Here is a 13,533-nt window from a genome sequence, read left to right on the forward strand (position 1 = left end):
AATTTTTGCCCTTGTCTGGTGACTTGCATTTTGAAAAATGAACCCCCTCCCCAATAAGCTTTTATTTACCTCTGAATTCTGATAAATTCACCACACATATCTGGGGTCAATAATTACAAGTATTTCCTAGATTATAAGAGAATCTTGTATAAGAGAATTTGATCTTTCAGAGTTAGGTCTTCATTTCAAAAAAGCTTTTTTATTATCTTTGAATTTTTTCCTATTCTGCTTGCCCTATCCAATATATACACTGAGGGGCCAGATTGTTATGACCGGCCAGATTATTATGACCACCCCATCAGTACTTCTTTGGGCCACCTTTTGCCTTTAATACTGCGGCGATTCTTCTTGGCATTGACTCCATGAGATGTTGAAAGGTGATGCGAAGAATCTGATACCATGCCTGATGAATACCAGCTGCCTGATTGCTCTTTTAACTTTGTCCCACAAATGCTCAATTGGATTGAGACCTGGTGATTGTTGGGGCCACCTAAGCAAGGTAAAGTCTCCCTCATGTTCTTGAAACCACTCCTGCACAATATGAGCACCGTGGCATGGCACATTGTCTTGTTGGAAGAAGCCATCTCCATTGGGATACACTAACATGATAGGATAAACTTGATCAGCAACGATACTGAGGTATGTTGTGCTATTCAGACGTTTATAATGGTCTGGCCTTCTAGCAACTTCAGCGCAAAATTATAGCTAATTTGTCTACAAACATCAGGTGGTCATAATAATCTGGCCACTAAGTGTGTGTGTGTATGTATAAGACCACCATCTTTGTTGGGTTAATTTGCATAGTCACTCTGATTGGCTGGTGGGCATAGCAGAGTGACACCAATTTGCATGTTTCTCTTTCATTAGTGTATATGTCAGATCCCTTTTGTTTTTCTTACACTTAATTTTCTTTCTGATACTTATTTTGTTCATAGGATAATTTTATTAATCTTCCTATTAGACACTTAGATTGTCTCAGAGTTTTCACTGTTACAAGTATCCACACACGTTCTTAACAGCAGTGATGTTGCTTCATAAGATCAGTAAAATTGCCCTAATTCTGCCTAAGGATGCTCAGTGTCAAAAACCTTTAAATCAGGTTTGTGAATCCACTTGCCTGTCTTTTCTTTGTATGCAGTCTCGGGAATAATCAATGAATGATGAATGATTTTAAGGGTTTCCAGGTCATTATCATAAAAATGAGACCCTAGTTTTGTGACTAAACATATTAAGGAAATCTTCAGATTAAAGAAAGTGGTTTGGTGATGGCTTCTTCATTACTCTCAAAAAAGATTTTGAAGACTTAATGGTAGGGGTGACAAATGGTATGGTCTCTATGTAGGACTAACTGATGTTATCTATTGAGCTGGATATTCTGTTTATTCCACTAGATCTACTCTCCCCCTAGCTCTGTGTCCAAGGAGGGTGACCCAAATGGACCACAGCAGTGGGTTCTTATCTTTTGGTTTCTGGTTGGAAGCTAATGGAAAGTGCCAGCAATATACAGTCAGGTGACTCTCTCCATAGTTACTATCTTCAAGTTCCGATGATGGTTTCATCTTCTTGTCCTTTTAGGCGTAGCAATGGAAATGGCTCCATACTGTTGCTAGTTTTGGATGTCTGCATCATTTCTTGTTGGTTTTTCTAAAATCCTAACGCTTTGCAAGTATGCTATGTTTGCTATATACACATCCAGTAATTTATCCTACATGAGTGTAAAGTAACAGGTATATGAAATTATTCTTTGAGGCACACTCTCTCTCTGGGAAGCATGCCCACGCCATTCCCTTCCCCCTCTTCTTCGCTCACTTCTTCCTCATAGGCATGCATCTCATAAACTCTAAAGGACATCGGGAGACTTGCATTTAGGAGAGCAATAGGCAGCAGCAGCTCACCAGGGCTAACCATATGAAACCATCTCCAAGGCCCTCTTTCCTCTGACCTCCCAGAGAACTAAGGCAGACCAGCCTAGGTCTCTATTGTTGCTTCCTCTATGCTAAGCACTTCCTTGTTTCACTGTCCCCAGCTTTTATAAATGTTCGCTTGTAGTAAAAAAAAAAAGTATTCATTGCAACATTATATTTCTAAAGTGAACTATTAAAATATAATGTCCACATACAGAGGATTGTAAAATAACGGTATAACAACACAGTGGACTATTATGCAACTGTAAAAAACTTAAAACATTCATTAGATATAGCTATGGAATAGTTTCCAATTTATTGGCTTTTTTTTCCCCTCAACCTTCAGTTATTCTTTTATTTTTTTTATTTTTTAAATATATTTTTATTGATTTCAGAGAGGAAGGGAGAAGAAGAGAGAGATAGAAACATAAATGATGAGAGGGAATCATTGATTGGCTGCCTCCTGCACACCTCTTATTGGGGATCGAGCCTGCAACCTGGGCATATGCCTTTGACCAGAATTGAACCCAGGACCCTTGAGTCCGCAGACTGATGCTCCATCCACTGAGCCAAACCAGCTCGGGCTTCAGTTATTCTTTTAGTAATTTATTCCTCATACACTCAAGGCCCCCAAAATATTTGTGAAGCCTCATTTATATCTCAGTGATCGTAAAATACAAGTGTTTGTTTTACCATGGTGTTCTTCTAATCTTTGCTGTTATTGTTTTTAGCTTTATTGAGGTTTACATGATATTCAAAAAATTCTACATATTTAATGAATACTTCTTGATGAGTTTGGACATAATTACATCTGTGATGTCATTTCTACGACCAAGGTACTAAGCATATCCATTACCTCAAAAAATTTCCCTGTATTTGTGTGTGTGTTTTAATATATTTTTATTGATGTCAGAGAGGGAGGGAGAGGGAGAGAGAGATAGAAACATCAATGTTGAGAGAGAATCATTGATTGGCTGCCTCCTGCACGACCCATACTGGGTATCGAGGCCACAACCCAGGCATGTGCCCTTAACTGGAATTGAACCTGGGACCCTTCCGTCCATAGGCCAATGCTCTATCCACTGATCCAAACAAGCTAGGGCTGTGTGTGTGTTGTGGGAACATTTAATATGAGCTCTATCCTTTTAATATATTTCGTAAGTGTACAATACCATATTTTTAACTATAGGTAACTATGTTGTATACTAGCAGATCTCTAGAACTTACTCATCTTGTATAATAGAAACTTTATATTATGGAAAAGGCATGGTACCAAGCTGTGGATATAATATGCTACCATATGTGTAAGAGAAAAAATAAAAAATGTATATTTGCTTTTATATACACACACACACACGTGTGTGTGTGTGTATCTATCTCTCCGTATATGTACATATATGCAACAGAGAGTGAGAATGTGAGGAAGAGAGTATTTTTGGAAGGGTACAAAATAAATGATAACAGTGGTTGTTTTAAGGGAGGAAGACTGAATAGTAAGAAACTTTTAACTGTTGTTTCTTTGAATATTAAATTATATGAATGTACTGCTTATTAAAAATGCACTATTTTAATAATAAGTATTCATTGAGAGCCTTAGAGAAACAATGACTAAAGAAGAATTAGAGGAGGAATCCCTAGGTGATAGAAAAAGCCAACAAATTATAAAGTTATGAAATGTTCTAAGCAGTGAAAGTCTCATGATTTAATTTCTTATCATGGTCCTTTTGTGGGATAATACACTATTATAAATTCCATGTAGAAGTTATTTCGTGTTCAGGGTTGAATGCAGAAGACCATATGTGATAAAGATTTGTTTTAAACATGATCATCTTTTATTACTTAAAAAAGCTTTTCAGTTCTTCTGGCCTCCTTCCATATTTAGCAACTTCACTGACATCACTAACAAAGTAGTATGACTGCACAACAATCTTAGTTTCCAGTGAAAGGTACAACTTCATTAAAGGAAACAGGACATGAGGAGACTCTTCAGGAAATTAAGAAGGAAAGAGAAAAACTGCTGGGGAAAATATTCATTCAACTAAAGTTGTTTAAAATCACTCATGTTTATGATACTCAAAAATTGTAAAAATAGGAAAGGATTACTAGCTTGATTTTTTAAGGTGGTTTTAATATTTCCTGATATGGGTACCTCTCCTAACAAGGTTCTACAAGACACAGGGAGATTCACTTACCCTTCCTGGAACTGTGCTTGGGCAGACTCCTCCGCTACAAGCGTCTCATACTCCTCAGCAGCAAACCTGTCCCAGTCAGAGGGCTCAGGCATGTCATTCTCCACATCCTGATTGGAAAGAGTACCGCACAGAAAAGAAAAAATAATTAAAGACAAAGAACTGGAGATAGGTTTATGGATCACTGAAAAAAAACCTATCTGAAAATGTTTCATTGTTAAAAGAAGTGCTAAAGTAATAATATTCCTAAAGTGATTTTCCACACCTGCAATCACAAAATTATAGTCTACTGTCCACCAGCTAAATTCTTTAGGTCTACATTCTTTAGCCTTGTAATCAGAGACCTTTTTCTAGACACTTCCTCCCTGGCACTTTGCCCAACAGCTATCTGGAGTGACCTGTGGGTTGCATATGACACCTGCATATGCCACCCCTTCCTCGGGCAAATTTTTACTGCTTCTTTAAAATCCAGGTCAGCCCTAGCTGGTTTGGCTCAGTGGACAGAGTGTTGGCCTGCGGACTGAAGGGTCCCAGGTTCAATTCTGGTCCAGGGCACATGCCCAGTGGGCTCGATCCCCAGTGTGGGGTGTGCAGGAGGCAGCCAATCAATGATTCTCATCATTGATGTTTCTATCTCTCTCTCCCTCTCCCTTCCTCTCTGAAATCAATAAAAATATATTAAAAATAAATAAATAAATACAATAAAATCCAGGTCAGATACCATGTCATCTCCGCTGTCTTCCTGGAAACAGCCTTTCTACCTCAAATCATTGCTTTGCTATAGTATATGCTTGGTTTCCACCTTTTACTATTCCATCTTTTTCATCTCTATATACCTATTCTTTATATACTAAGTCTTTTTCATTTCTATATAACCAGTGTCTCTTCAACAGTGTCTGGAGTTTAACTGAGCACTTTCTGACTAATCATTTTTTTCTTTTTTTTGTACATCAGAACAAATTTAATTAGCTCCTCCTACAAAGAAAAGTAAAATTTAAAGGTAAAATATAACAGTAAAATTTATAACACAAATAAAAGAAATAAAGGGGGGAAAGGCCATTTTCTTTTCCTTCTATAATATGGACATCATGGATTATATATTCCAGGTAAAATATGTTTTTCTATAATGATAATGAATTAGCATTTTCCTAGGATGTAGGGTTAATTATGCCTAGAAGAATGCAAATACCTAAAAATTGATCATATAATGTGTTAATTATTACACTTAATCCATTTTAGGGACTCCAACCCAACCTTTTAACATTCTGAAATTTGCATGTGTTTTTAGACTTACAATTGGCAATGAGTATTTGTATTTTAGGAGGTGATCTTTGTATTCTTACTACTATTTAGGTCAAAAGGTTATACAACATGTAGAAGGAAAGGAAAAGATTGTAAAAGTTTCCTGTTGTACTCCTGTATGACTCAACTGAAACAGTCTTTTTGTATTAACATAATTTTTATTTTTAAAACAGGGGAATGAATGTTGAAGGGGAAGTGGAGATATTCTACTTTTTGTTTGTTTTTGGACATGGGTCGTATGTTCAGGTTTTCTGAGGGTCCATAGGTTTTTGTATAGGGAAGGGTGCTCATCTGTTTTAGGTGTAGAATGATTTCAAACTGATAGTCATGAACAGTGATCATTAACACTTGAAAAAGTGTTACATTATCTGAAGTTTGTTTATCATAGAGAGCTTCTAGTTGTCATTATGATGGGGAAAGCTATTTACCAGGTCATCCCAGAAATGCATGATACAATTAAATCAAGTCCAATATACTTTCTAATACAGATGTACCTTTTGATATATTTTAAAATTGTAAGTTTTTTCATTTATTTTTTTTTTAATTTTTATTTTTTTATTGAATTCAGAGAAGAAGGGAGAGGGAGAGAGAGAGAGAAACATCAATGATGAGAGAGAATCATTGATCAGCTGCCTCCTGCACACCCCCTACTGGGGATCAATCCCGCAACCCGGGCATGTGCCCTTAACTGGAATCAAACCTGGGACCTTTCAGTCCGTAGACTGACGCTCTATCCACTGAGCCAAACCAGCTAGGGCTAGAAGTTTTTTCAAACACATTTTTTTGTAACTAGTTTCTAATATATATGTAAATGCACATGGGCCATACAATTCACTCTATGACAGGCAGATGTAGGTTATCTAAACTTGATTAGCTGTCTGAAGAGATGTGCTCTAGGTCCTTTATGCTCTTTTCAGTATGTGATGAAATGTTTTAAATGTTACCTCTTTAAATATCAAGTTCTTGCAGACAGAAACCATTTTTTATCTGTAGCACACCGCCCCTGATATTACAACCCTCAAATAGAAGTTAAAACTATACTGTACCTTCTGTACTGCAAAGGGATCTCTCTGTTCATGGTCTAAGTATTTCTCCAGATTAAAGAAAGTGTCATAAAAGATGTGAGCCATTCTGCATCTCTTCAGATCTCGTAGAGTTATTTTGCCTATGTAAAAACACAGGGCTGGTAAATTCCAAGACCTGTTTTGGCAAGTGAAAAAAACTTCTACTGAAGTTTAAAAAGTATATGTAAACATTTATCTATATAATAAAAGCATAATATGCTAATTAGACCAGATGTCCTTCCGGACAAAGCCGGGGCTGCGAGGGAAGCCCAAGGTCCCCGGTGCCAGAGGGAAGCTGGTGCCAGCAGTTGGGGGAGAGAAGGCCTACTCTTGCATGAATTTCATGTATCGGGCCTCTAGTTTTATTATAAAAGTCCCATTTCTTTCCTTTTTTGAGGTAAAATTCACATAACATAAAATTCACTATTTTAAAGTATTTTAAGTGGCTTTTAGTACACTCAGTGTTGTGCAACCATCACCACTATTGATTTCCTTAAAATTTTCTTCACCTTTCAAAAGGGAACTCCATACTCATCAAGCAGTCCCTCCTCCATCTCTTTTTACCCCCGCCCTCAAGCCCCTGGCAATCACTAGTTACTTTCTGTTTCCATGGGAAAAAAATCCCATTTCTTAAACAGGATTTGCATCAAGTGTTGGTTCCACACTAATAGTAAAGGAGAAACTTAAAAACTGTATTTTGGAAGCTTGCATGAAAGACTCTGTAAAGTTAAATAATTTAGGACAATCAGGATTACATGCCCCACTCTATTACAGAGATGACCAGTGAAAATGGCGCTTTATGCAATGTTACCATCACTGGCTGGCTTCACCAGGTCAAGCATCTGACACAGCAAATCATGGAATGGCAAGGGCTCGATGCCCATGGCTTCCATCCGTTCACACTGCTCCTCATAGAAATACTCCAGCTCGTACATGGAGAGCACACCATCCCCATCCACATCCATGCAGCGGAACCAATACTCGATGCTAGGAGAGAGGGACACTCATTAGCAATGGCCTGTACAGGTCCTTTATTCATTCAGATTTATTATTGCCCACCTTCTTTTTAAATAAAAGTTACATATGTGTGCGATTGCCTCACACCTGTCAGAAAGGCTATCATAAAAATACCAACAAACAAGTGTTGACGAGGATGTGGAGAAAGGGAACTCTCGTGCACTGTGATGGGAATGCAGATTGGTGCAGCCACTCTGGAAAACAGTATGGAGTTTCCTCAAAAAATTAAAAATGGAACTGCCCTTTGATTCAGCAGTTCCACTTCTGGGAATATATTAAAAAAAACCCTGAAATACTAATTTGAAAGAATATATGCTCCTTTATGTTCATTACAGCATTATTTACAACTAGAGGCCCACTGCACGAATTCGTGCATGGGTGGGGTCCCTCAACCTGGCCAGCAATCGAGGCCTATCAGGGCCAATCAGAGCCAGCTGGCCAGGGGGGAGGGACTGCGGGAGGTTGGCTGGCCATGGGAGATTGGCTGTGGGAGCGCACTGACCAATAGGGGGCAGCTCCTGCATTGAGCGTATGCTCCCTGGTGGTCAGTGTGTATCATAGCTACCAGCTGGTCGTTCGGTCGACCAGTCGTAACAGTCGCCTAGGCTTTTATATATATAGACTAGAGGCCCGGTGCACAAAAATTTGTGCACTGGGGGGGGGTGTCCCTCAGCCTGGCCTGTGCCCTCTTGCAGTCTGGGACCCCTCGGGAGATAACGACCTGTTGGCTTAGGCCTGCTCCCGGGTGGCAGAGGGCAGGCCCAATCCCTAGGTGCAGCCCCTGGTCGGGCTCAGAGCAGGGCCGATTGGGGAGTTGGGGCGCCGCCCCCTGTCATGCACAGAGCAGGGCGGATTGGGAGGTTGCGATGCCACCCTCAGTCATGCTCAGGGTAGGGCCGATTGGGGGGTTGGGGCACCGCCCCGTCCCCCGTCACACTCAAGGCAGGGTCAATGGGGAGGTTGCGGCACCACCCCCTGTCATGCACAGAGCAGGGCCAATCAGGGGGTTGGGGCGCTGCCCCCTGTCACTCACAGAGCAGGGCCCATCTGGGGGGTTGGGGCTCCGTACCCTGTCACGCACAGAGCAGGGCCAATCAGGGGGTTGGGGAGCTCCCCCCTGTCATGCTCAGAGCAGGGCCAATCGGGGTTGAGGAGCTCCCCCCATCACTCACAGAGTAGGGCCGATAGGGGAGTTGGGGCACCACCCCCTGTCACACACAGAGCAGGGCGGATCAGGGGGTTGGGGCGCCGCCCTCTATCACCCACAGAGCAGGGCCGATCAGGGGGTTGGGGTGCAGCCACTGTCACACTCAGGGCAGGGCTGATGGGGAGGTTATGGCTCTACCCCATCACACACACAGCTGGGCCCGTGGGGGGGGCGGTGGGTTGGGACACCGCACCCTGTCACACACAGAGCCGCAGGGCGATCAGGGGGTTGGGGAGCTCCCCCCATCAGGCACAGAGCAGGGCTGATCAGAGGGTTGGGGTGCCTTCCCCTGTCACGAACAGAGCAGGGCGGATAGGGAGGTTGTGGCCCCGGCCCCTGTCACACACACAGCCACAGGACGATCAGGGGGTTTGGGCGCTGCCCCGTCACGCTGATCCCAGTGCTGGGAGGCCTCGCGGCTCCGCTGATCCTGGTGCTGGGAGGCATATTATTCTTTTACTATATAGGATAGAGGCCTGGTGCACAGGTGGGGGCCGGCTGGTTTGCCCTGAAGGGTGTCCTGGATCAGGGTGGGGGTCCCGCTTGGTTGCCTGGCCAGCCTGGATGAGGGGATGATGGCTGTTTGTAGCTGGTCCCACCCCCTTCATGGTGGGGGTCCCCACTGGGGTGCCTGGCCAGTCTGGGTGAGGGGCTGAGGGCTGTTTTCAGGCTGGCGGGTGACTGAAGCTCCCAACTGCTTCTTTTTTTCTTTTTTTTAATTCTGGGCCAGCTTTAGCTTTGAGGCTTGGCTCCAGTTCTGAGGCCCGGCTGGCTGAAAGCAGGTTTCTGGGGTTTTGTTTAGCTTCTATATTTGTAACAATGTTTCAAACTGCAAGCTCAGAGGCCGGCAGCAGTAGGCGGGGAACGTTGGTTTCCTCCGTCACTGAAGCAAGCAAGCCTCATGTTTGCTTCAAGCTGCCTGGCTGCCGGCCGCCATCTTGGCTGGCAGTTAATTTACATATCGCTCTGATTAGCCAATGGGAAGGATAGCGGAGGTACGGCTAATTACCATGTTTCTCTTTTATTAGATAGGATAGCCATGATTTGGAAACAGTGCAAGTGCCCATCAGTTGATGAGTGGATAAAAAAGCTGTCATACATTTATACAATGGAATACTACTTGGCTATAAAAATGAAGAAAATCTTACCTTTTGCAACAGCATGGATGAACTTGGAGAGTATTATGCTAAGTGAAATAAGCTATTCAAAGAAAGACAAGTACCATATGATTTCACTTATATGTGGAATCTAATGAACAGAATAAACAAAGTGGAGGCAGACTTATGGATACAGAGAACAGACTGACAGCTGTCAGAGAGGAGTGTGGGAGCCTGGGTGAGAAGGGTGAAGGGATTAAGCAAAGAAAAAAAAGAAAGACTTATGGACACAGATAACAATATGGCAGAGGGAGGAGATAGAAGAAGGAAAAAGCGGGATAAATAGTGATAGAACACTTGCCTTGGGGTGGTAAACTCACAATATACAGATGATAGAGTGTAGACTTGTATACCTGAAACCTGGATAATTTTACCCCAATAAATTCAATTAAAAAAATAAAAGTTACATATGGGTATAAAGTTCAGACTCAGAGAAATAGTTTTATAAAATTTGTAAGGAGAGTGGAATCTAAGTAACAAAATAAACTGATGAACCGAGTGGATCCAGAGACATGGAGAGGGTGGGTGGGTGGAAGGTAATCAACCAAAGACCTTCTATGCATATGTGCGTAACCCATGGACACAGACAATAGGGTGCCGAAGGCCTGGGGCGGGGTTGGGGGAGGGGACCAATGGGGGGAAAGAGGGGACATATGTAATACTTTTAACAATGAAGATTTAAAGAGAAAAAAATTGTAAGGAGAAATGGCAGACCCATTCTTTCCTTTATTTTTCCTTCCCCAGAACCAACCACTTTCTACACCTGATTATTATGGTTTTTATCTTATATTTTCAGATAAGAGGCTTATATTGCTCCTCTCTTACATTTCTGTTTTAAGAACTGTATATTAATTTCACACTATGAAAGATGAGGTTTCAGCTTTTTTACCACTCATCCCACTTTACCTACATGCCTTTCCCAATCTCTTATTTTAAATTACTGAACATTCAGAATGTATAACTATATTTTATCTCGTATTTGTTTAGTTTTCTGTGTATGTATTACTAATTTAACCCCCCCAAAATCTCTGCCCATTTTCTACATCCATAATTAGTCCCATCATGTATTCCACTAGTTGGATTTTCTTGATGAAGTATTTCTTGGTTCCTTCTGACCTACTCTAATTTGAACTAGCTGATCTCAGGGATTGGTTCACAGTTTCATTCTAGGGATTCCTTTCACCTTTTTCCTGTTCTTGTATCACAATTTTCCTCATTCTTAGTTTACTTCCTTCTTTAGTGTAAACACATCCTTCAGTAGCATGGCAGGTAAATTTTTTGAGACTATGAATAGTTGTAAATACCTTTTATCTGCCCCCTAACTTGGTTGGTATTTTGGCTAGTTATAGAATTATAGCTTGGTGATGGCTTTTCCTTCAGAATTTTAAAGGCACTGATCCATTGTCCTCTATCTATCTAGTATTGTTGAGAAGTCTAAAGCCATGTTGATACCTGATCCTTTGTAACCTGTCTTTTTTTTTAGTTTTTATTTTCTTTGAAGCCTGTAGAGGTTTCTCTGTGTGGCTAGTATTTTGAAATATTATTAAGTACCTTTATTTGGGTCTAATTCACCTATTTTGCTGGGCTGAGAGCCTGCTCAATCTGGAAACTAGCATCCTTTAAGTTCTTAGATATTTTCTTTTTCTTTTTTTAAAATATATTTTATTGATTTTTTACAGAGAGGAAGGGAGAGGGATAGAGAGTTAGAAACATCGATGAGAGAGAAGCATCGATCAGCTGCCTCCTGCACACTCCCTACTGGGGACGTGCCCGCAACCAAGGTACATGCCCTTGACCAGATTCGAACCCGGGACCCTTGAGTCTGCAGGCCGATGCTCTATCCACTGAGACAAACCGGTTAGGGCTTAGATATTTTCTTAAAGTATTTTATTTCTTCCCTGCCTAGCATCAAAGAGAAAAATGAATGAAAAAATGAAGATAGTTTAAGGAACTATGGCACAACATTAATCGGAGAAACACATATTATCAGGGTTACAGAAGGAGCAGAAAGAGAGAAAGGGGCAGAAAACTTATTGAAGACATAATGGCTACCTTCCCTAACATGGAGAAGGAAACAGACATCCAGATCCATGAAACCCAGAGAGTTCCAAATAAGAGGAATCCAAAATACCCACACCATGATACATTATAATTAAAGTGTCAAATAGTAAAGACAATGAGATAACCTTAAAAGCAGAAAGAGGAAAAACAACTTCATATGTATAAGAGAATCCCGCCGCTTCCCCCAAATACTAGCAGCAGAATATTCAGCAGAAACTAGGTAGGCCAGAAAGTGGCACAATATATTCAAAGTGCTATAAGAAAAAATAATTCCAACAAAGAATATCTGAATTACCTATCTGGCAAATATGCCAATCAGAATTGAAGGAGAGTTTTCCAGATAAATGAAGCTAAAAGAGTTCATCACCACTAAACTGGCCTTACAAGAAATGACAAAGGGACTTTTTTTTTTTTTCAAAGGGACTTTCTTCAAGCTGAAAAGAAAGGGTGCTACAGTAGGTCATTGGGTTATGTCGGAGATCCATTCCTACAGCGCGATGTAATGTGATTTTCGCCGTAATGCGGAACCCACCTACATAAGCACCTACGTCACTCACATGGAGCACATACACAGCAGTAATTAAGTGAAACAGTAAAAAAAAATTAAAAGAAAGATAACAATTCCTGACCTTTACTTGTGGTAAATAAATAATAAAAAACATACAGCACATATGTACATATGTTGAAATAACAGAACTTTTTTTAAATAAATAAATGGGAGATGGTGACATAACCACAAAATGACATACGTCGAGTCCTATGTTACCCGAGGACTGCCTGTAATTAGGAATAAAAGTATAAATCTCACTGGTAAAGGTAAACATATAGTAAAGGTATATTAATCACTTATAAAGCTAGTATAAAGGTTAAAAGACAAAATTAGTAAAAATATAACAAATAATTACTTAAGGGATACAACAAAAAGATGTAAAATATGACATCTACACTAATAAAAGACAAAGATGCTAAATGACCTTACCTTGATACGCCCAAGCCACGCCCACCAGCCAATCAGAGCGACTATATGCAAATTAACCCAACCAAGATGGTGGCCAGCAGCCATGGAGCTGGAGCAAGCAGGAGGCTTGGTTGCCCCGGTGATGGAGGAAGCCAAGCTTCCCGCATGCTCTGGCCGGCTGTGGCCTCCGCAAAAGGCAACAAAGTTTCAATTATAGAAGCTAAATAAATCCCAGATACCTGCTTTCAGCCAGCCTCCACTGGGAGCTTGGGTGGCTGAGGGCTGTGGCCAGCCTGAAAACAGCCATTAGCCCCTCACCCAGGCTGGCCACACCCTCATGGGGTAAGGGTCCCTGCTGGGGGGTTTGGCCAGCCTGCAAACAGCTATCAGCCACTCACCCAGGCTGGCCAGACACCCCAGCGGGACCCCCACCCTGATCCGGGACATCCTTTAGGGCAAACCAGCCGGCCCTCACCTGTGCACCAGGCCTCTATCCTATATAATAAAAGGATAATATGCAAATTGACCCTAACAGCAGAGCGACTGGGAATCACTGGTCACTATGACATACACTGACCACCAGGGGACAGACGCTCAATGCAGGAGCCCCCTGGTGGTCAGTGCGCTCCCACAGGGGGAGCTCTGGTCAGCCACAAGCCAGGCTGACGGTTGCC

The 13,533-nt window shown here is 41.5% G+C and overlaps 1 protein-coding gene across 9 annotated transcripts in view; it reads right to left on the bottom strand.

The window, feature by feature from the left end:
- PPP2R3A (protein phosphatase 2 regulatory subunit B''alpha) overlaps positions 1-13,533 on the bottom strand; it is a 156,754-nt gene that overhangs the window by 28,809 nt on the left and 114,412 nt on the right. For all 9 annotated transcript variants that reach the window (XM_036332506.1, XM_036332503.1, XM_036332504.1 and 6 more), the window contains 3 exons: positions 7,271-7,446; positions 6,442-6,560; positions 4,097-4,203 (listed from right to left, as the gene is read on the bottom strand). In XM_036332506.1, coding sequence (XP_036188399.1) covers positions 4,097-4,203; positions 6,442-6,560; positions 7,271-7,446 — 402 coding nt within the window. The remainder of the gene's footprint in view (positions 1-4,096; positions 4,204-6,441; positions 6,561-7,270; positions 7,447-13,533) is intronic.

Source organism: Myotis myotis, unplaced genomic scaffold, assembly GCF_014108235.1.
Source record: "Myotis myotis isolate mMyoMyo1 unplaced genomic scaffold, mMyoMyo1.p scaffold_m19_p_13, whole genome shotgun sequence".
Lineage (NCBI taxonomy): Eukaryota > Metazoa > Chordata > Mammalia > Chiroptera > Vespertilionidae > Myotis > Myotis myotis.